The sequence below is a fragment of the Momordica charantia genome (genome assembly GCF_013281855.1).
Source record: "Momordica charantia cultivar OHB3-1 chromosome 4 unlocalized genomic scaffold, Mcharantia_2.0 BLBB01000004.1, whole genome shotgun sequence".
NCBI classification, from domain to species: domain Eukaryota; kingdom Viridiplantae; phylum Streptophyta; class Magnoliopsida; order Cucurbitales; family Cucurbitaceae; genus Momordica; species Momordica charantia.
The window spans coordinates 8,444,746-8,468,201 of NW_028275162.1; the positions used below are offsets into that span (position 1 = coordinate 8,444,746).

The following is a 23,456-nucleotide window of genomic DNA, read 5'->3' on the forward strand; positions in this document are numbered from 1 at the left end:
CGGAGTAAAGAAAATAGGAGTAGACACCTTAGGATTTCAGTGATAGGGTTTTCACTTACCTGGTGTTGGTGTGAGTAATTCCATTTTATAAGCATGTATGGCCGACCAGAAAAGACGATGGCTGGGGATGCGGAGGCACACCGAGCTGTACGAGGCTCTGACGAAGGGGTCGGACGCTCCCAACAAACAGTGGGCGGTGCCTCCATGAGCTAGGATCAAACTCTTCTTTGAGTATGATTGGACCTTGCAGACCTGCGACTGGCAGTTTTCAGGCTACAATCTTTGGCGTCTCACTCCTATAGGAGTAATGACAACATGCCTATACGCCTGCACAGAGTACGGTTGATAACCACTTTCGATCCTGCGCCTCGTTGTCACGGCCATAATTAGACGCGTGATTATTCTCATATTCTTCCTCAATAGTTATCAAACGTAGGTTTAGTTACTAGTTTTTCAAAAACAAAAAGCAAAAATCATTATAATTAATATATTATAACCATAACATTAATAGTATTTAAATATAATAGGTTGGTTAACTAGTTTTTTTTTAGTACGTTAACTAGTTAATTGTATATGAATTTCAGCATGTTATATTTAAATGCTCCTAGAAAAATATGATCTGCACTTCCGACCAAACATTTCAATCCTCACCCTACCTATTATACTTAAAAAAAAGTTGCAAGAACTACCAAAATCGATCCAAAATAAAATAATATAATTTAACCAATAATTTAGCTCATTATAAAATAAAACCTAACTATTTTTTTTCACATGACGTATTCGCTTAGCTCATTTCACTCCAAAATTATTCCATTCCTATCCAATCCCTTTAGGTTCGAACAATACAATGTTACAGTCCACATATTTATATTACCCCTCATCTAGCTCCTACTTCTACATAGAGAACATCCATTTTTATCCACTTTTTTAGAGAGATCAAACAGATCATAAATGGGAAGCCATGAAGAGGGACAAAGAAGAGGCCGAGAAGTTCATGTAGTGGTGGTGCCATGTCCAACACAAGGCCACATAAACCCGCTTCTCCAATTCGCCAAGCACCTCACCCATCGCGGGCTCAACGTCACGCTACCCACCATCCTCACCAATAGCAACCCCACGCACCTCGCGCTCCACACCTCGCTCACCATCCAACACGTTTCTCTCTTGCCATACCAAGGGACCGAGCCCGAGAATCCCCTCGCCTTTTGGGACCGCCGACAAGCTTCCATCCGCTTGCATCTCACCGAGCTTCTTACTCGACGTGAAAGCAGTGGCGATTCAGTTGATTGTATCGTGTACGACTCTATGATGCCTTGGGTTCTTGATGTTGCTAAAAAGTTTGGAGTCTTAGGAGCTTCCTTCTTCACCCAATCCTCTGCTGTGAACGCAATTTACTACAACGTTTACAAAGGATGGTTGAATGTTCCTTTGCAAGAGAAGTCTGTTTTGTTGGAGGGGCAGCTTCCAGTTCTTCAGCCATCCGACCTCTCAACTTTCGTTTCTGAGTCCAGCAAATACCAAGCAGTTCTTAGCTTTCTGACTGACCAATTCAAAAATTTGGACGTTGCTGATTGGATCCTGGTCAATACCTTCGATTCCTTAGAACCAAAAGTAAGATCCCGAAACTCAAAGTTATCTTAAGCTTTTGGATTGGTTGGTGTTTTAATCATGTTTGACATGATATTAAAATAAGAGGTTCTATATATTTTGTGTCGTTGTTTCCTCTCTATTTATATTCACTTTCACTTGCTGGGTTTGATAATGTTGTATTTGCTAATGGAAAGAAATGTATTAGGAAGCGGAGTGGATGAGAAGGCAGCTTCCATTCATGAGCATTGGGCCGATGCTTCCCTCCGTCTACTTAGATGGAGGACTACCAAACGATAGAGATTATGGGGTTAGCTTGTTTGATGAATCTGATATGGACTCGACCATGAAATGGCTCGATACGAAAGACAAAAGCTCGGTGATTTACGTGTCGTTTGGAAGTTTGACAGAAGCGAAAGAGCAGCAGATGGAGGAGGTAGCATGGGGGCTGAAGCTCAGCAACAGATGCTTCTTGTGGGTGGTGAGAGAGTCTGAGATCCATAAGCTTCCACCAAGTTTCATAGATGAGACGTCCGAAAAAGGGCTGGTGGTGAATTGGTGTCCTCAGTTGGAAGTTTTGGCTCACGACTCGGTGGGGTGTTTTGTTACGCACTGCGGTTGGAACTCGACACTTGAAGCCTTGAGTTTGGGAGTGTCATTGGTGGCAATGGCGCTGTGGTCTGACCAACCCACCAATGCCAAGTATTTAGAGGATGTGTGGAAGGTCGGAAAGAGGGTGAGAGTGGAGGAAAATGGAATATGTACGAGGGAGCGAATAGCAGAGAGCATTAATGAAGTTATGGAAGGAGAAAATAGTAAAGAGATTAGAAGGAATTTGAATGGATGGCGGCAATCGGCAAAAGAGGCCATGGACCAAGGAGGAAGCTCCAACACAAACATAAATGATTTTGTACAACAACTTCTGAGGAAGACACAACTTTCTTACTGATTGGGGGTTTATTCCACAATATTCTTGTTATATTCAAAGAGAGTGCAAGTGGAGTGAGTGATTTGGTAACAAAAATCTTAAAATTAATAATAATAAAAAATAGAGAGTTGTATTCTTCAATGTTTTTGCTTTGAAAATGGAAATAAGTACTCTATTAGATCCCAAATTCTATTAATATATAGAGAGAGTTTATATTGTTTTGAAAAGTATATATATTTTAAAGGAAAAGTATTTAGTCTTCAACTTGAATTTGTATATCTTGTCTATTTCAAAAGTTTTTAGATCTTGAATGAGTTTTCTCTGCTCATTCTCGTCAAATGGGTTTTCGCAATCCTCCCCATGTTGTTGAAAATTTTGTAGCTATGACAACTCCACTTCAAATAAAGTTTTAAAAAAGACTAGATAAAGAGATAAATAATAGAAGCACTAGAATTTTATAGTAATGGCCTCCTCTTTAATAACTACACGATCCACTAAAATGGATGAAAATTACAATATAATGAAGATTCAAACAATCTTAAAACTATTTTTTCTATATTTTGTTTCTCTGAAAAGTAGCTTAACAACTCTTGCAAAAGTCCACACCAACTCTCCTTGCTACCTTATCTCTCCTTGACTCAAGAATATTCAAAAAGTAAAAAAAATAATAATAAATAGTTGCAACTTTACAAAATAAATTGTTGCCCACTCAACCTTAGCGACTATGCTAAATTCTTTTCAAAAAGACATCATAGGGTCTATAATTCTATCTTTCTCTTGTTTTATAATATTTAATGATGTATTATGAAATAATGAAAATAGTAAATATTATACCATAAGTATTTAGTTAAGATAGATCCTAAATTCAATTCCTAAAAAAAAATAATAATAATAAATTCTCTTAATAAGCATGTTGATATATTTTATAATTTTCTAGAAAAGTATATTTTAAATTAAAAAGTACAATGGTCTTCAATTTTAATTTGTATACCTGTCTAGTCTATTCAATGGTACTGTTTTAGATCTGGAATATGTGTTTTGTCTCTTCCTCAATGAAAGGGCTTCTGCTTCCCTCTTTTCCACCTTCAAGTCAAGATCCTTGAATGCGGACTAGTACTTTTTTTTTTCTTTTTTTTTTAATTGTTGTATTTAAAATATCCACAAATTCATAATAAATATGAGGTAAAATTTTGAAAAAATATTCAAGACAATCTATACTATATATAAAAAGTAGAATAGGTAGATATACAATAGGGAGAAATTTTATCTCCCTATTCTGCGAAGGTAAGTTTGTCATTCATCTCTCCATTTCTCTCTTCAAATATAAATTCCACTAATTTTCTTTCTGCCACTCCCGCACGTCACTCTCCCCCTCCAAATCCCCTCAAATTCCACCAATTAATTTTCTCTTCTTAAAAAACTTCATTTATCTCTTTGAGTCATTTCATTATTTTTCTTTCTCATTCACTTTTAGACTTTTTTTTTTCCTCCACAAATCTCCTTAAATTCTACTAATTTTCTTTCTGCCTCATAAAAGATTGCACAGAAGAACTCTTCAGCAAAGCTCCTCCTCGGAAGTCTCCGAGGAGGGAAGTTCAGTGCTCCCGATTAATCCACAACTTCGAAAGTGTTCGAGTTCGGTCTACTTGAACCCGACACGACCGACCTAAAATCCTACCAAGGTAACTGCCTATCGTGACCCCTGTCGGAACCTGAACCTATAAATAGAGGGCTTCATTTCACCATCAGGCAAGAAATTTCTCCTCGAGCCTAATATTGAATCCGAGCTGCTTATTGACTTGAGCGTTGGAGATTTTGCCCTCTTGTACAGGTCTTCCCATTGCCTTTCGGGTCGGAGCTAGGACCGAGTTCGAGCTTAGTATCCGTTGTGCAAATCCTTGCATAAACAAAGACCAATGATCTAAACATAGAAGAAAACCATTCAAAGATATTAGAATTATTTGGAACCATTAGATAGATTGGATTTGTAGTCTTCCTCAACTATGGAACTTGGACTGAATATGGGCAATTATCTCTATCTTATGGGGAACAGAGGCTCAACAAGCACATTGTATTTGAGACCATAACCATCTATTTATGAGTTAATCTTCGGGTTTCTCATAATCCCCTAACATTAATGGGTTGGTCGTTCATATTCAGTAGGTCACACCACTAAATGGGAAGTCATTGGCCCATAATCAAGATCAGCCCATTAAATAGCTCAAATATAATTGCTTTTTAATTTGTTACTCACATATGACTTAATTATTAAATTAACTCCAACAATCTCCCACTTTGGTAACAATTTTCTTTATTAGCAATTATAACTAAATCAAAGATAAGAAGGCCAGAACCAGCTACCCAGGCCGATCACGGCCGACTCGGGGTCGGCACAGAGGCCTTCTCGACATTGAGGTGATATGTACCAAGGAGCTACCTTTGCTATGCCTCATGGACCGATTATAAGATCGAGAGCTAGGAAACTTCAACAAGCTTTGCTACTTCGTGTCCAAGCGTTCTTGAACTCGACAAGAGAAAAAAAAAGGAAGACGTGCAAGAAGTTGGAACTATGCACTTCAATTTGGTGCAAGTTATGCATTTTTAAGTGTTTTTAAGACAAGTCAAAGTCCACTTGGTCATGGTCAAGGTCAAAGTCAACTCCATCAAGACAAGTCAAAGTCAATTCATTCAATTCAAAAACCAAGTCAAACACTCACATCCCTCATTATGGACGGGATTGCACTTATTTTGGTTGGTTTTCCATTTTCTTAACCTTTTGATTTACTTGTCTTTCCATTTATTGAAGTTATGTCTTTTCATTTACAAGTCTTTTCATTTCTTGTAAGTTACAAGTCTTTTCATTTGCTTAAGACTTTTCATATGACTTGCTAGGATGGTTATATATAGCCTTGAGATATCTTGTTGTAAACACAATTTGAAGTTTAATGAAAAGTGAGTTTTCTCATTAGCTTGGTTGAGAGCTTTATCTCCCATTTCTTGTGCAATTTCTTGTATCTTTAGAATTTGCATGTTAGGATCATTCAAGCGGTGTTGATCATACTTCTTGTGGAGTGATTCGAATCACGAGTTTAGAAACGAGTTTTCTCTACTCTTGATATTGATCATCAAGGTAATTCGTTCTTAAACTTTTCCTTGGGTTGATTCCATACTTGTTTTCGGGGTTTTTGTGATTGAGTTCTATGGGTCTTGTTCGTTAGCAAGGTTCTTAGAACCAACTCTCAAGGGTTTCTTAACACGAGGTGTTCTCGGCCAACTGGCCAGGAACACCGGTGGTTTTCCTCGACCCTTTTATAGCCCGATCTGGTTCTACCCCGTCTTGATCCTTGATTCGATATTAAGCCCACGACAAAATACATGGGCCCAAGAGTCCAGATCAGCTAAGCACACTTAGATTCAACTTATGTAAATTCTAAAATGATGAGATTCGACTTCCATAATTCCTAAAGGGATTAAGATTCGACTTCTATAAATAGTAGGGTGAACCAAACACTAGACGTATGCTCACAATACCCTAAACTTTATACTCGACTAGTCCAATCGAAACCCGTGTGGTAAGAATCACACTGGTCTTAGTACTATTCTATTTTTTAGGTCTCGTCAATCCTTTTATTCTAGAAGATTGATGCAGATTTGACGGAATCCCAAAAGATCAAATTTCTACATTGACAGTGCCAAATATTGATAAATTATTAATTTATCACCATAATATAGTAACTATTTAATTAGCACAACATATCAGAAAAATTAAACTGTCGTCCATATATGCCCACAGATATTTATAACTATCTATGACTAATTATAAATATTATAAATATATGAATTAAAAAATAATAATAATAATAACTACTAATTGTAGTGGGCTAGTCCACTACAATACATCAATGGTGCTACGGTTCTCTAGCACCACCTTCCCTTAAAGCGGCAGTCATCAACAAACTTTTTAATTAATTAATTTTTTATTTAATTAGAAATAAAAATTATAATAATAGATTTGGAACTTAAAACAATATTGAATTTGATCAAATCAATTATGCACAGCGAACAATATTTAGCAATTAAAAATTCTAAATCTATAAAACTGTTCAGCATCTTATCAATCCAAATAATTTCAAAAACATATTTAAACAAATAGATTATTAAAAGAACAACATGCCTAAAAGTAATTCACAAAGATCCAGTAATAATCCATGCAAAACTTGGCTCTGATACCACTCTAAAAAATAGTTGGGACCATAACTATTTGTTTATAACTTAATCTTAGGGTTTCTAATAACTCTCAATTAGAAGTGTTTCTGGGCTATTTGGGACATTTTATGTGTGAAAATGCGAGGTTCCTTATCAAAAAAGATCTAAGAAAATGTGAGAATGTATTGAGTGGGCCCCCAAGCTCTTATAATTTCTAAATTCCTCTATTTTAATGATTCATGCTAAATTATGGACGGTTTATGCAGGAATGATTGATTTCGAACGAGAGAAGTGCTGCCAAGATTGTGGGGATTATGCTGGAGCGTTGAAAAAGAAGCGTTGATGTTGGAGCCTATAGTCTCCCAGATGCTCCAGAGCATATAATAGTGCAATAACTCTTTGAACTTTAATTGTTACCGCATCCATACAGCCTCCAAGAGGTGCCCTAAAATTTAAGGACCTGGTATATAAGGAAAAAATGCCCTAGCCGAAAAATGGGACACACTCTTGATTCATTTTGGGTAGCATCGGTAGAGAAACATTTCCCCATTGACATCAGCAGTTTTCATCGAAGAAGGAGTTGGAGAGTATCTGTTTTGCTCGTAGGTCAAACTGTACACCTGAGGAAGCTTCTTATTCTCTGTCATCTTCATCAATAATGGAATCCTCTTATGTCTAAAAGGATTTAATAGAAGTATGCTTATTTTTTTCATCTTGCTAAATTTGTGTGGCCAACTTGGTTAGTGTGTTAGCTCACGTGAGGCTCGGGAGAGTCCTTGTTGAGTGGATTTACTTCTATTAGCTGTTGTTTTCCCCATGTGAAGTGAGAAAGTGAATACTCAGGGATGAGTTCACCCTATAGCGCCTATAGATTGCATAGATTGCTCGTTTTAATCACGACAGGAGTCGGGTTAAAGCATGTGTTGGATATCTCGGGAGAGTGTCGTGAATATCTTGGCAATTAGTGTTTTAAAGTAATTTTAGATAGCTTCTTGGAGAAAAGCAGCGAATGGAAATCCCCTCCCCAAATTACTAACAAATCGTCATCCACATCATTTCTGTGTTTTCTGGGTGGATGCTCTTGGGTGCAGTTAGAAATTTTATCTGTCATTTTGCTGTTTTCTTCTTATGCATTTTAGATTAACAAAACAAATCAAGGCATCTTTCATTTTTACTTTTTGGTATCTCGAAATTACTGAATCAATTTGTAACCTATTTCCTTGAGGGGACGATCACCACACCAATGCGAAGTCATGAGCTCATAATCAAAATCACTTATATGCCCATTAGTCCAAATATAATTGTTATTTAATTTGTTATTAACGTATGAATTAATTATTAATTAATTCCAACAATACTGAAGGTGGAATTGCACATCCTTGCTTCCAATAGAGAGTTGAACAACACAATGAGATATGAATGTATGGAGTTTCCTACTTGAACGTATCGTTAGCAAGGAGACGACCCAAAGAATTTAGTAAATTTTATTTTATTTTATTATAATTAATTCTTTTTTTTTTTTTTGGCTTTACTGACATACTAAAAAATTACGATTTCAAAATTGAGTGTGCTCAAGTTTCTTAGGCCTTCTGTAAATTAGCAGTCAACAGCTGCTTTGAATCAAATGGTCCATTGGCTTTTAAAATGAAAAAGATCAATTTTTTATATGGACAGCTGGGTTGAAAGAGAAACTCCCCAAAAAAAAAAAAAAAAAAAAAAAAAAAAAAAAAAAAACTGGTTTGAAATGATAAGTTGTAGAAAACAATGTGAAAAAGAAAATAAAAAATTATTATTATTATAATGTATTCTCTTAGTCTTAGACTCTTAGTTTTTCTTAAATTAGTTATTTATATATAATAATATTTTTTAAAATAAAACTTTTAGACTATACTTTTTTAAAGATTGTTCAAAAAGTTATAACATTATATACAAACTTATAAAGATGAATATTCTCTGCCATGCTGTCAAAGATTAATATTATAAATAATAACAAGTCACATTCTTGTCTTTGAAATATGAATAAATTTGTCCACAAGAAAAAAGGTTATTTAAAAATCCAGTAGTACAATAATATGGACAATTTTCATCTCATTATGCCTGTCTCTATACTTGTCCTTCATTTAAATTTGGTCTGTATTTCTCGTTTCTATTTTTTTTTTTTAAGTTAAAAGCTATCATTCTTCAAAGACTAAAAGACATCATTTTATACCTAAAATTATATATTTCAACTTTTTCTTTTCTAAAAATATAAATTAAACCTTTTTTAGCCTCCAACAAGCTATCAATATTTGTAAGAATATAAATAGATTTTATTTTTTAATTCTTCATATGACCCGCTCCCAACCCATTCTATCATAAAAGAAAACGTGACGCGCTGACAATAGAATTCAATCTATAGTTAATTTATATGAAATTGGCTCACTTTTAAAATCAAATCATGACTAGCACAAATTAATTTAAAGAAACATCATAAAAATTCTCGCAGAATTTTCTTTAAAAATGAGATAAAGAATACTTGAAAAAAAATATATATTTACACTAATTCAAAATATTTGACCTCAAACTTCGACCACTCACAAACCTACTCCGTCCTTAATCAAAATCACAATAATGGATTTCAAACAATGGAGACACTAATGTTAAAATAGAAATATTTCTCGTAGAGTACTCAAGTACGGTTAACGATCTCACATGGAAAATAAAAATGAACTTTACAAAAGTTTAAAATAAATATTGATTATTTTTCTCATTGTCAATTAGTTTTTAAGATGGAACTCCGTGAATATTGATATAGTACGTGGGCAAGAAAAAAAAACATCTTCAAAAAGCACTACAAATCAAATCAAGTAGTAGTAAATAAAACCTAATTTTATATTTTTCATGACGCATTGGCTTAGCTAATTTTAATCATAAACTATTTTGCATCCTAAGCTTTAGTTTTATATATGTTGAGGGTAATGCCTGAGTGGGTGAAAGATGGGAGGAGTTGAAGAGAGAAGAGTTGAGGTAGTGGTGGTTCCATATCCTACACAAGGCCACATAAATCCACTCCTACAATTTGCCAAGCACCTCGCCCATCGCCAACTCAAAGTCACACTACTCCTCATCCCCTCCTCTAACTCCCACGACTCCTCCACCCACCTCCCACTCACCGTCCACCACGTGTCGCTCCTTCCCTACCACGGCACCAAACCCGAGGCTGTCGAGGCCTTCTGGGAGCGTCGCCATGCTTCCATCAGTCACCATCTCACTCAACTTCTAGCTCGCCACCAAGACCAGAGCGACCCAATTGCCTGCGTCGTGTATGACTCTATCATGCCTTGGATTCTCGACATCACCAAGCAATTTGGAGTTCTTGGAGCTTCCTTTTTCACTCAATCCTCGGCTGTCAATGCCATTTATTACAACGTCAACAAGGGATCCTTGAATGTTCCTTTGCAGCAGACCACGGTTTCCGTGGATCATGGCCTTCCAGTTCTTCACCCATCTGACCTCCCATCTTTCGTTTCCGATGGAGTGAAATACCCTGCTATTCTTAACTTCTTATCCGACCAGTTCACACGGTTGAACGATGCTGATTGGATCTTCGCCAACACTTTCGATACCTTAGAACAACAGGTATAATCTCAAATCTCGAAAAATACTTGAGCCCTAACTGGTGAGGAACTATTTTATCTTGAGTATCATTAAATGTTTGATAACTAACTAAAAGAAAAATGCAACCACATATGGGATGTTAATTTTTCAATGGTAGATGAGCATGTAGATATAGGTACTCATTAGTAAATATCTAAGGACACCTTCGGTAACATTTTTTTTTCATTTCTAATTTGTTCCAAAATATACATCAAAATATTGTTTTATCATATTTGAACTCACGGATGTTGATGTTGAGACATACAGATCATTTTTTCAACTCGCATTAATTTTTCATCCCTGTGTCTTGTAATTAGATTTTCATTCAATTACAAAAGTAAGAAATTGTACCAGGAAGGGGAGTGGATGGGAAGACAGCTTCCGTTCAAGAATATTGGACCAATGGTTCCCTCCATCTACTTGGATGGACGACTACCAAACGACAGAGATTATGGGCTCAGCCTGTTCGAATCAAACACAGACTCCACCATGAAATGGCTTGATTCAAAACGCAAAAAGTCCATCATTTACGTGTCCTTTGGGAGTTCAGCCGAGCTGGGAAAGGAACAAATGGAGGAGATAGCATGGTGCTTGAAATTGAGCAACAGATTCTTCTTATGGGTGGTGAGGGAATCTGAGATCCATAAGCTTCCGCCAAGTTTCACAGACGAGACCTCGGAGAAAGGGCTAGTGGTGAAGTGGTGTCCACAGTTGGAAGTTTTGGCTCACGAGTCAGTGGGGTGTTTTGTTACGCACTGCGGTTGGAACTCGACGCTTGAGGCTTTGAGTTTGGGAGTACCGTTGGTCGCGATGGCGCAGTGGTCGGACCAACCGACGAATGCCAAGTATGTAGAGGATGTGTGGAAGGTTGGGAAGAGGGTGAGAGTGGGGGAAGATGGAATCTGCAGAAGGGAGCAGATAGAGGAGTGTGTTAGTGAAGTTATGGAGGGAAATGAGAGTGAAGAAATTAAAGAGAATATGAGGAAATGGAGGGAACTGGCAAGAGCAGCCATGGATGATGGGGGAAGCTCCAACACAAACATAAATCATTTTGTACAACAACTTTTGAGGAACAACACACAATAACTTTAATTAGTTGCTACCTTAATGTTGTCAATGGCATAGGATTCCACATCATTATTTCATTGGATAGAAGGTAACTCAATGGAGGTTTGGTTCTTAAATTTGGATGCCTTATCAATTGAAGTTATATTTTTATTGACTAAATTATATTTATTAAACGATTATTAAAAGTTGTGGCTACCTAATTTCTATATTTTAAAAAGTTATAAATAAGTCTCAAAATTTTCTATTTTTGATAAGTATAACATTTAGATTTAGATAGATTTTCAATAGGTTCTAGTGCAATTAGTGATAAATGACAAGCACAAAATTAAAATTTCATAGACCTATACTAATATATCTTTAGAAATTCAGTCCATAGCATAAATTTGATAAATTTAGAAAATATCACAACTTTTCATCTTTTTCGAGTATAAATTCATTTTGATTTTGATGAAGAAAGAACTATTTCTTAAAATTTTAAACTTTGCTATATTTAAAGAATATATTGTTATTTAATGCTTTTGTGTAAATTCCTCTGGTATCTTTTTAAAATACATGAATTAAATTGATATATAGTTTAAAATATTTATTCTAAAAAAGTTATTTTTTAAGGTACCACGCATAATTAAAAGTTTATAAACTAAATTTATGGTTAACTAAAAGTGGAGTTTGTATTATACACCTCAATTTTTTTTTATAAATATATTATAGTTTATAGATCTCGATTTAAAAATTAATTGAAATCATTTGTGTTTAGCAATGATTAAAATATAGTGAAAAGAGTAAGTAATATAGAATAAGCATTAGGTTAGATCTCAAATCTTATAAAAATATATATTAACCCCATTTTATATTATTATTTAAAAAATATATATTAATAGAGAAAAGCACTTCTTATTCTTTGATTTTGATTATAATTTATCTGTCCCGTCTATATGATGGCTCCAAGATTTGAATATGTATTTTATTTTTTTAGTTTTTCTTTCCCTTTTCTTGATTTCAACCCTAATCGGGTTTGAAAGGAAAAGTTTTGTTTTTTTAACAATTTGCAAAAAGAGAAAATCTTAGGTTTTGTTTGGTACATATACATGGTATATATTGGTACACAGATTACTACGTATCTGGTTAAAAACAATATAAATTCGAATAATTTAATAAACATCAAAACTTGATAAATATAGTCGAGATATGCTTCAATAACATTGACCTAAAGACAATTATTTACTCTGTGTAAGTTGCTAGCAAACTGCAGCGATCGTCTCAACAAGATACAATGACTAATTCTGATAGAACTGCAACCTCGAACTACTCGGATCTGGACAAATAAGAACAACAACTCAAACGAAGAGAGAATTATTGTGAGAGGATGAGAGAATACCAATTGTGGTATTCTTGGATTTTTCAAAATGAAGGAAAACAACAAATTTATATAGTTGTCCAAATATATAACCCCACCACTGAGAATTAACTTTTTCACATATGCAACTTTTCATATAAATATAAAAACAATTTTCATTTAAGAGATAAGTTTAACATATGTGTTTTAACACGTATAAAGTTACAAAGGTGTAATTTTGTAATCTTAACGTAAAAAAAACAAAAATCCGAAATAAATAAATAATTTGTTATGTAATTAAAATTTTCATTTCATTCCAAATTCACTTTATTTTCCACATTAAAAAACCAACAGGTTTTAAAAGTTCGGCAATGATTTTTATTTTTTTATTTTTCTAGGAATGGATGTATTTTTTTCTTTTTCTAGGAATGGATGTATTTTTTTCTTTTTCTAGGAATGGATGTGACGTGGCTTCTGTTGTGAATCTCTATAATCGAAGTTTGTTGTCTGAAACCATACTATGACCAACACAAAGCTTGAACTTGAGACCTTAAGATTAGTGGTATCACAATGCACCAAACACTTGCCATTATGCCATCTTCAAGGAAACTAAAAGTAGATATTGATCAAAATGGAGATGTTTCAACTTTATGAAAATGTCAATAAAAAATATTGTTAAAATATCGATATCTAATTTCTGAAAAAAAATTACTAAGATAACAAATATTTAAATTAACTAATAAGCATTTTTTCCTTTTAAATAAGTTAAAAATTATTTATATTAATGTTATATATATGCTAGTGATATTTTGTTGATGATTTTTTTTTAACCATTTTTACTATACTATTAAAATGTGATTCACCCCTTATGTTGATATCGAATCCATAAATTTATGCAAAAATATCGATGGAATTGTAACAAACGTCATTTATTCTCTCTCATGTAGACAAAGGTTAATATTAAAAATAATACAAAAATGTAATGGTCATTTTTGAAACTTGAATTTATGTGTCAAAAAGAAAGGAAAAAAATAGTCTACAATAATTTGAAAAATTTTCATATTAGCATCCATATGGTTGTACGGTCTGTGTGGAGAAATATGTTTTCCATGTGTGCTCTTCATGTTCTATTTAGTTTTCATTCTTCAATTTTTTTTTTTTGGAAATTAAAATATTACACTTTGAAGACTAGAAGGCATTATTTATTTCGCAAAAATGATTTATTTATAAACTTTCTTTCCAAAAAAAAAAGTTTTGATACATATCCTCGTTTCTAAATTAAGAAAAAATAATAATTTCAAATATGACAAAAATATTTAGTAAAATAAGTAAAATAACAATCTCATTTAGTAAAAAACGGAGGTCCAATTTTAAAATTACAATTTTACCATGCAATATATCTAATATACATCTGTAATATATCTACAGTATATCTTACCAGTGATATATATGCTTTTGATAACCACTGATATAATAATGATATACAATTGATTTACTTTTGATATAATTATGATATCTATTGAACTTCTAACATGGCTTACCACTAATATACGTATGATAACCATTGATTTACCACGTAGATACAACATTTATATATATGTGATATATACTTGATATTTCTCTAATTTACCACTTATACACAAATGATATATCACTTATATAACTGTGATATCTACTGATATAACTTTTTATATATGATTATATGATTTACCAATAATATAAGACCGATATATATTTCATATATACTTAATATACTTCTTATTTACCATTGACATACCTCTGTATAACAATGATATCTACTAATATAACTATGATACATGTGTGTTGATATAATACTATTATATCCAGTACTTTTTCGTATGAAAACAATAGTGGATTTTTTTTTTTTGAAATATAAAATTATTGTATTAAAAGATTTATGTGGATCATGCACGTAAAAAAAAAAGTTAAAAATCTGATATAGTTTATCCGTTATATCTATTATATTTTAGTATCTAATTTATATATATATATATATATAATGTAAATTGAAGTATCTAATTAATATTAATATAAAATAAATAGTAGTGATATAGTGATCAACATTATCGATAATATTAATATATCAACCAACAAATTGCAATGATATAAACTATAATTTAAAAAACTGATATACCTTATATTTAGTAAATCAGTTTCAAATATATTTAGTATATCATAAATTTAAGGTACATCAGATAATATATATAATATATATATATATATTAGAGGTATAATACATAGCTCTAATACTGTATATCATGAGTATATCTGATAATGTATATCAAGACTAACTTGGATGTATATCGAAAGTATATCAGAGGTATATCGAATGTATATTAAATATAGATATACATCGAATGTATATTAGATACAGATATACATTGGATATATATCGGATATCATCAAGGTAAAAGTGAAATAATAAAAATTTAGAAATAAAAATTTAAATATTTTGCTATATTTGAAATTTTTAAAAGTTGGTAACATTTTTGAAATACATAAATTATTTTTACTGCCCACTGCAATTATACCCGATCTTTAATTATAGTAATGCAAATAGATCGTTTTTTTTTTCAAATTCTTTTGTTTTTTGAATTTGTGTGAATGGTTTCCATAAGTTTTAGATGATATAAAATGAATAGGTTTGACGCAACATCTAGTTTTGGTAATTTTTCTTATTTAAATATAGAATAATAAACCTAAATTTTTTATTATTTGAATAGCTTAACTAGTCGAGTTACATTCAGATTGATAACTCTACACTATTATATGCATGGAAAAAGACTTAAAAATTATATTTAATTCAAACCTATATCAAATAATCTATATATTAGAGAATAGGGGTGGATCCACGAAAGGACCAGGGGTGCATGTCCCTGGATTTTAAATTGAATACTATTTAGTATGAATTTTGGTAAGGAAAAAACATTGAGTTTTTTAACAACTCTAAGATTTTACCTAAATCATTTCAATTATTTTGATACAAACATATGTGTTTTCTAATTCATTTGACACGTGAAATTATCTTTTTCCAACAAAATTTTAAATGAAAATCTAGTAAAGGATAAATTTTGTGACATATTTCAAAGTTTAAGGTGAAAATGATAGTCATTATCAAATGGTAAGATGGAAATCGATACACATCACCAAATTCTAGTATAAAGTTGATTTTTTTTCTAATTTTTATATGCATTTGTGCCCCTGACATAGAATCCTGGAACTGCCACCTTTAGAGAGTATATGAATTTTAAACTTCTATCTATAATGATTAGAAGAGGATCACATAATGTGGTTATGTGGGCGCTATGGAATGACAGAAACAAAATTATAAATGGTAGACAAGTGCCTGATGTGCAAGTGAAGGCTGAGTGGATTTCCAATTACTTTGAGAGTTTTAAGAATGCGTCTGTTGCCCGTAACCAAAAGATGCGATCATTTGGGGACTCTGGCATCTCGGTCAGGCATGTGGGTGCGGGTTCCTCTTAAGAGCAAATTGTGATGCATCCTGTCCGTTTGAGGTCTGGTTGTACAGGAATTGGTGTAACCATCTGTCAGAGTTGAATCGGACGCGATGATTCGTTGTTTGAGATGCAGAGTTAAAGCTGGCAAAGAGACTCAATTTTTCAGATGGGATGGTTCAACGAACTGTTCAGAGGCAATTCATCTCCTTCAAGGAAGGGTGAGATATAGATCTGAAGCGGAGGTTTGGAACTTAGAAATCTCAGATTTGATGAAAGATTTCAGGCGGGTGAGGTTCAGTCATGTGAATTGACGATTCAATGGTGTTGCTGATGGTCTAGCAAAGGAGACATCTTCATCGAGTCTGTCCGCCTTGTGGATAAGCTCGTTTCCGACGTGGCACTCTGATTTAATTACTGGTTTTTTGACAGCTTCTGTAGTCTCGTAGCATGTGATTTCGTTTAATGAAGTTTTATTTATTTAAAAAAAAAATTCACATTGTGGCATGGGAGGAACCCTGACATTTTATGGATTTTTTGGCTGAATAGCATTTTCACAAGATAGGATTGATTTTTATTCACTTTTTTTAATTTATTTTTTCTAATCTTTTGCTTTGCTGACATCACTTAGATACAAAATGACTCTCACCCCCTCCAATTAGATTTCTCTCCTATTTCCCTCTATCTCCCCTCTCTCTTTTTCCAAATTTTTTTTCTCTCTCTCATTTTCTATTAACCCATTCTTTCTTTGTTTTATTTTCTTTTTATTTTCTCTTTTTTTATTCTTCCCTCTTCCTCTCTTCTGCCACACGAAATGAGAGAAAGATACTTATAGGGTTGCTGAAGAGAGAAATAAATAAGAATGAAAAAAGAAAAGAAAAGAAGTAAGATTATTTATAAACTTTATTTCAAACAAAAGTTTATCTTCATTTCTAAACAAATAAAAAAAATCCAAATATCTATAATTACAATAATGCAAATAGATTGTATTTTTCTTTTAATTCTTTTAGTAGTACAAATAGATTGTATTTTTCTTTTATTTTGTTTTTTGAAATTGTGTTCTTCTTTCTTTCTTTCTTTTTCCATCAAGTACAAGATGATATAAAATGAATAGATTTGATGCAACATCTCATGGTTTCGGTAATTTTTTATTTAAATATGGAATAATATAAATCTAAAATCTTTTGGGGTCGTTTGTTTAATCAGGATTTCGGTTGGACAGACATCTGTATTCCCACGTTTGTTTTGGAGGAATGTAAGATGCCCATACGGGAGACATTTTATGAGTTTTAGAAGATTTCCCGAGTTGAGGGCATCCACTTTTTACATTTTTTTCATTTATTTTTTTCTCCGTATATTTTTTCATCAATTTTTTTAATCTTTTCTAAAAAGAATCATTATTTTTTATTTTTAAATTTATAATTAAAATAAATTAATATACTCAACATCTAATAAACAACTTTATCCTATTAAGTATATTTGTACATTATATTTAGATGTAAAATAAATTATAATTAAATTATATAATATCTCTGTTTATTTTTAATATTTTGAAGGAATTACATTATTAATAATATTTATTATCATAAATATATAGTTGTAAAACAACATTTCCCAAGATAACATAAATGATATGATTGTCTTTTTGGAAAATCATTAAAGTTTTTTTTAGTATAATATGTGGGGTGCGGTTTCAAACTCATGACCTCTTGGTCAGAGACATATGTTAATCACCACTGAATTAATAGAATTACTTCGTTCTACAAAATAACATATAAAAAATATTAAATTAATTCAAATAAATCTATTATATTAAATGAATTTATCAATTATATAAATATTCGTAAGGGTATTTTTGGAATAATCTACAAATTTAACACATTCCTAATAAATCTTGCAAAATAAAGTAGCTATCCAAATATTCTCGGATATCCTTATAAATTTTTCTATGAAACAGACACGATTATCTGAAGATGTCGGATATCTAAAATTCTGAGCATATGAAATTCTAGGCATCTATAGATGTCAAACATCTACATTCTCAGAAAATAAATCACCCCATATTATTTGAATTTGAATACCTTAACCAGTATAGTTACATTCAAGTTGACAACTCTATATCATTGCATATGTACGAGAACAAATTTAAAAATTCTATTTCAAATCTATATTAAATAATTACATATTAAAGAGCTTATGAATTTTAAACTTTCTATCCAACAATGACCAGAAGACGATCACATCGTGGCATGGAAGGTAACCCCAACATTTTATTTTTTCTAAAAAAATATTCATGTTGGGTCTCAGCTGTCGTCCACTAATGTCTTTATAAAATAATGGCCAAAACCTAAAGGACAAACACTAGGTTCTTAATTTATGCAAATTAATTACAATATTATTTAAGAATCCTCCAAAAATAAAGAAAAAACTTAGTGTAGTTTTCTTTTTTTTTTTCTTTGAGAAATAAAAAATTAGTGCAGTTGGTTTTCCACTTTCAAGATCTGATGATAACTCTTGTTATGCTCCCAAGAATAGATCACACACATTTACTCAACATTATTTATTACTCTTATCAATAACACCAACAAGAAATAAAAGGCTTGATATTTTAAAAAAAAATTAATTTCGCCCTTATATTTTTTAATTATAATTTTTCACAATTAAATGTTAAAATTAATTGATAATAAGTTGAAATTAATACTCGGTGAGTTTGTAAAATTTAGAGGAGAAATTAATTCACTTCAGAGAAAAAAAACTACAATTTATACGGCATCTCACATTAAGTTTCTTCTCTTAAGTTGTCTACTTCTTTTTCTTTGCCTTTTGACAATTCACTAAATAACATGCTATGTAATTTTATTATGAACTAACTTTTAACATTGAACGAACAAAAATAATATAATTGAAAAAATGTTGAAAACGTTATATTGTTTTTGTGGATTGAAGCATATGTTTCGACAAGTATAGAAAATAAAAATGGCAAAATACATTTTTGGTACCTCAGGTTTGAGGTAGGTGTCTATTTGGTCTCTGAAGTTTCAAAATGAACGTTTTTGGTCCCTCAGGTTTGAGGTACGTGTCTACTTGGTCCCTGAAGTTTCAAAATGAACCTGTTTGGTTTTAAGGTTTAAATTAAGTGTCAATTTGATCACTCAAGTTTCAAAATGAACACTTTTGGTCCCTGAAATTTGAGAAATAGTTCTCAAATGGTCTCGATTTTATTTTTACTGTTAATTAAATAATATTAAAATGACGTGGCAAATTGCAATTAAATTATTTATTGTAGTTGCTAATATGACAAATTATTAATTAAATAATATATGTATAGGTGATGATACTTTCTCTCTATCTCCTCATATCTTCCTGTCTCTTTCTCCTACCCTTTTCCGACGACCACCACGTCTTTGTCGCCGCCGTCTGTCATTCATACCGGACATATATCATTTAATTAATATAATTTGTCACATCACCACCTACAATAAACAATTTAATTGCAATTTGCCACATTATTTTAATATTGGTTAATAACAGTTAAAAAAAATAGAGAACATTTAGAACTATTTCTCAAATTTTATGGACAAAAAAGTTTATTTTAAAACTTGAGGGATTGATACCTACTTTAAATCTCAAGGACCATAAAATTTATGTACCAATTAGAGACCTAACTCAAATCTGAGGGATCAAAAGTGTTCATTTTGAAATTTTTAAGACCAAGTAGATGCCTACCTCAAATTTCAAGGACAAAAAATGTATTTTACCCAAATAAAAATCATACCGTAGCATTAGTAAGTTGCGCCACAAACTCATCAATGTTTTTATCAGAGGTTCCATCTTCATCCACAGCTTCCCTCGCCAACTTCATCCACTTGTTCGCATTTTCTCTCATCTCAACGCTTCTCTCTCCCTCCATCACTCCCTTAATACACAGCTCTATCTCTTCTCTTCCAACTACGCCATTTTTCATGGGACTGACTCTCACGCCCACCTTCCACACGTCCTCCACAAACTTGGCATTCGTCGTCTGGTCCGCCCACTGCGGCATCGCCACCATTGGAACCCCCAAACTGAGGGCTTCCAAAACCGAGTTCCAACCGCAGTGCGTAACGAAACATCCCACCGACTCGTGGCCCAAGACTCGGAGTTGGGGGCACCAATTCACCACCCTACCCTTCTCCTCCATCTCTTCAAGAAAGTTTGTTGGAAGCTTTGGGATTTCAGAATCCCTCAAGACCCACAGAAACGTTGCTTTGGTTGCTTTTAGCCCCAATGCCAGCTCCTCCAACTGCTCCCCTCCCAGCTTTGTTACGCTTCCAAATGACATGTAAATGACAGAGTTCCTGTCTTTAGAGTCCAGCCACTCCATGATTTTGGAGTCGTCTTCGCTTGATTTGAATAGACTAATTCCGTATTCATGATCCTCTGTCAGTCGCTTGTCTGTTATTGTAGATGGAACGGTTGGTCCCACTGTTTTGAGTGACGTATGGCTTTGCATCCACTCAATCACCTGAATAGAGTTAAATCATCAATCAACCGTAAAATTTAAGCTTAAGATCATATATTAATACTTTCTTTACTTAAGAGCTTAAAAATTTACACAAAATTCAATAAATGATAATCAACCCTTATAAATGGAAGGAAATGACATTAAGAGCCAACTTCCAAGACATTGTCCGATTTGCACCCTACCTATCTCTTCTCATAGTATCTAGTATGATATTTTTTAGATATAGCTTTCATCTTTTGTTTCATTCAAAAATTCTCATACTAATAAAGATAATTATCCTCAAATATGTACCATACATCACTTTCTTTTCTAAGCAGTGTGTAACTTTGTTTACACACCTTGCAATCCCAACGACTAGTTGTCTTTGCATTGGTTTTTGAGATAAAAATAGAAACTTTAACCGATCTAAATTGGATGTTCATAAACACTTTCAATAGAAAGACAAGTTTTGAAGTAAGCTCCTCAAAGTGTATATGTGATAAAACCAGGAATTACCTGTGGCTCCAAGCTATTAAAAGTGTTGATGAACATCCAATCAGGTTGGTTTGAAAACTGGTCGACCATGAAGTCGAGGAATCCCGAATACCGATCGGGACTAGAAACCAACGAAGGAAGATCAGAGACGCGGAGAGGCGGGAGAGCAGGCAAGGCCAACGCAAAGCTAGGGTCGACCGGGATCGTGAACGAACCACAGGAGAGATGATAGAAAATCGCATTGACAGCACACGACTCGGTGAAGAAGGGAGCTCCAAAGACTCCAAGACCCTTGGCAACGTCGAGAACCCAAGGCATGATGGAGTCGTAGATGAGGCAGCGAACGGGGGCGGGGGAGGTGCGATGGCGAGCGACGAGGTCGGTTATGTGGAAGGAAATGGAGGCGCGGAGGCGGGCCATGTGGGAGTCCATGGATTCTGGTTGGGGGCCTTGGTAGGGGAGGCGAGGGCGATGCTCCACATGAATGGAGGAGTGTGAATGGTGTTGGTGTTGTTCATTATTATTATTGTGGCGGAGAATGTTGAGAAGAGTCACTGTGAGGCCTTTGAAGGCGAGGCGTTTGGAGAATTGGAGGATTGGATTGATGTGGCCTTGCCCGTCGGAGAGAGGTACCACAAGGACATGGATTTTATTGCCTTCTTCTCCTTCTCGCTCTCCCATTTTTCCTCACACTTCCGTTTCATATCTCCACACCCACAACATCAGCTTTATACTTCTTTTTCTTCTTGTTAAATACTCCTTGTATTTTCCTATTTTCGTCTTTCTACTTTTAGTTTTGCTTCGTACTTTTAAAACATTTTATTTTCTTACTTTTATTTTAATTTCATTTTTATCTACCACAATTTCACTATTCACTATTATCCTTAGGTATAGAATTTTTTAAATACGGATCAAAATTGTCACATTTTAAGGAAAAGCAAACAGTATAGAAATTAAAAATAACAGAATTATAGGGACCAAATAAATCAAAACTCAAATACAAGACAATGGGTATTTTATATATTTTTTTCCGGATAATAATCACAATATTTTTTATCATTATTTTGAGAAAGTATCCTATTTTTGGTTTTTTAACGATATATATCTTTTTATGTTATTTTGGAAGAGGACAACCTAGGCCACGTAGTATTGTCCTCATCTCAATAAAGTTTTTTTGTTTTTATTTTGTAAATGCCAATCTTTCCACATTTTTCACGTGTTAAGGCCATCTGTAAAAGTAAAAACGACAAGCTATTGGCATTCAGATCCGTGATTTCATCATTTAACACGTTTTTATATTTATATGTATGGTAAGCTTTTTCTTTTTTTCTTAATATTGATAATTTAAACTTATTGTTGAACATAAAAACTTGTTCCAAAAATAATACTTTGAAAATTTTCCGACCACGGACTCGTCTCTTGAAATATGCAGTTCAACGGTAAGAAATGACACACACATACATTGCTTTTTATATATGTATATAAACGGTATGTTATTTCTTAAAAGAACAACATATACCAAATCTAAACAATTAAGCTATTTTGGTGGAATGTTTATACTCTCGTCCTCTAATTTAGGAGGTATTTGGAGTTAAAGTTTCCATTTTGTCAATTTTTCTTCCTTTTTTTTATCCAAATATCAAAAGAATTAGCCATTGTTTTACTCACAAGATCAAGACTAATAGTAGCAATGGTACAAGTTTGTAAATGAATAGAAGCTTGCTGACATATCTGAAACTCAAGATGATCAGGATCAAGATGACTGTGCTAATTTTATATGAAGCAAATCTACTCTTAGACAAAACAAACAAGTCAAAATCTATGAGGACAAAATCACCAAACAACATATGAATCAGCGAAAAAGAAAGCAAATAATCCACCTCCAAAAGACAAAACTTTGTAAAACCAACTACGTAAATCCACTACTTTTCCATTTTGTTTTATTTAAAATATTTTGTCATTTTCATAGTTGTCATAGATGCTACTATAATAAGTTGACACTTAAAGGTTGTACTTATTGTTTCAACTTCCTTTACTTCAATAAAGAAAACCCCTAGTTTTTTGCTCCTAGTTTTTTGTTTGAGTAGAGTTGGAAAAAGTTATGAAAATTTAAACAAGTAAAAACAAATATATATATATACTACAAGAAATTTGAAATTCGGGGACCAAGTTTTCGGCAACGACAACTAGTTTCGTCGTTGAAAGCCACACCTTTGGCGACGAAATCATATGTCGTTGTCG

The 23,456-nt window shown here is 33.0% G+C and overlaps 3 protein-coding genes across 5 annotated transcripts; 2 read left to right on the plus strand and 1 right to left on the minus strand.

Moving 5' to 3' along the window:
• Positions 1-885: 885 nt before the first annotated feature.
• Positions 886-2,656, plus strand: LOC111024302 (UDP-glycosyltransferase 74E2). Its single transcript, XM_022301948.2, has 2 exons — positions 886-1,611; positions 1,796-2,656. Exons 1-2 carry the CDS (start codon positions 952-954, stop codon positions 2,534-2,536), a joined length of 1,401 nt encoding a protein of 466 aa, XP_022157640.1. The 5' UTR covers positions 886-951; the 3' UTR covers positions 2,537-2,656.
• Positions 2,657-9,514: 6,858 nt separating this feature from the next.
• On the plus strand, positions 9,515-11,584 carry LOC111024303 (UDP-glycosyltransferase 74E1). The gene is made up of 2 exons (XM_022301949.2): positions 9,515-10,339; positions 10,712-11,584. The coding sequence occupies exons 1-2, from the start codon at positions 9,698-9,700 to the stop codon at positions 11,441-11,443; spliced, it is 1,374 nt and encodes a 457-aa protein (XP_022157641.1). The 5' UTR covers positions 9,515-9,697; the 3' UTR covers positions 11,444-11,584.
• A 7,552-nt stretch (positions 11,585-19,136) lies between these two features.
• Positions 19,137-21,927, minus strand: LOC111024304 (mogroside I-E synthase). Of its 3 annotated transcripts, none has more exons than XM_022301950.2 (3): positions 21,237-21,927; positions 20,013-20,741; positions 19,137-19,654 (listed from the first exon to the last, which is right to left on the minus strand). In XM_022301950.2, exons 1-3 carry the CDS (start codon positions 21,894-21,896, stop codon positions 19,583-19,585), a joined length of 1,461 nt encoding a protein of 486 aa, XP_022157642.2. In that variant the 5' UTR covers positions 21,897-21,927; the 3' UTR covers positions 19,137-19,582. The 3 variants fall into 3 exon arrangements, with proteins under 3 accessions (XP_022157642.2, XP_022157645.2, XP_087978547.1); XM_022301953.2 differs by having other exon boundaries at positions 19,137-19,710; XM_088122421.1 differs by having other exon boundaries at positions 19,137-20,741.
• Positions 21,928-23,456: the final 1,529 nt, after the last annotated feature.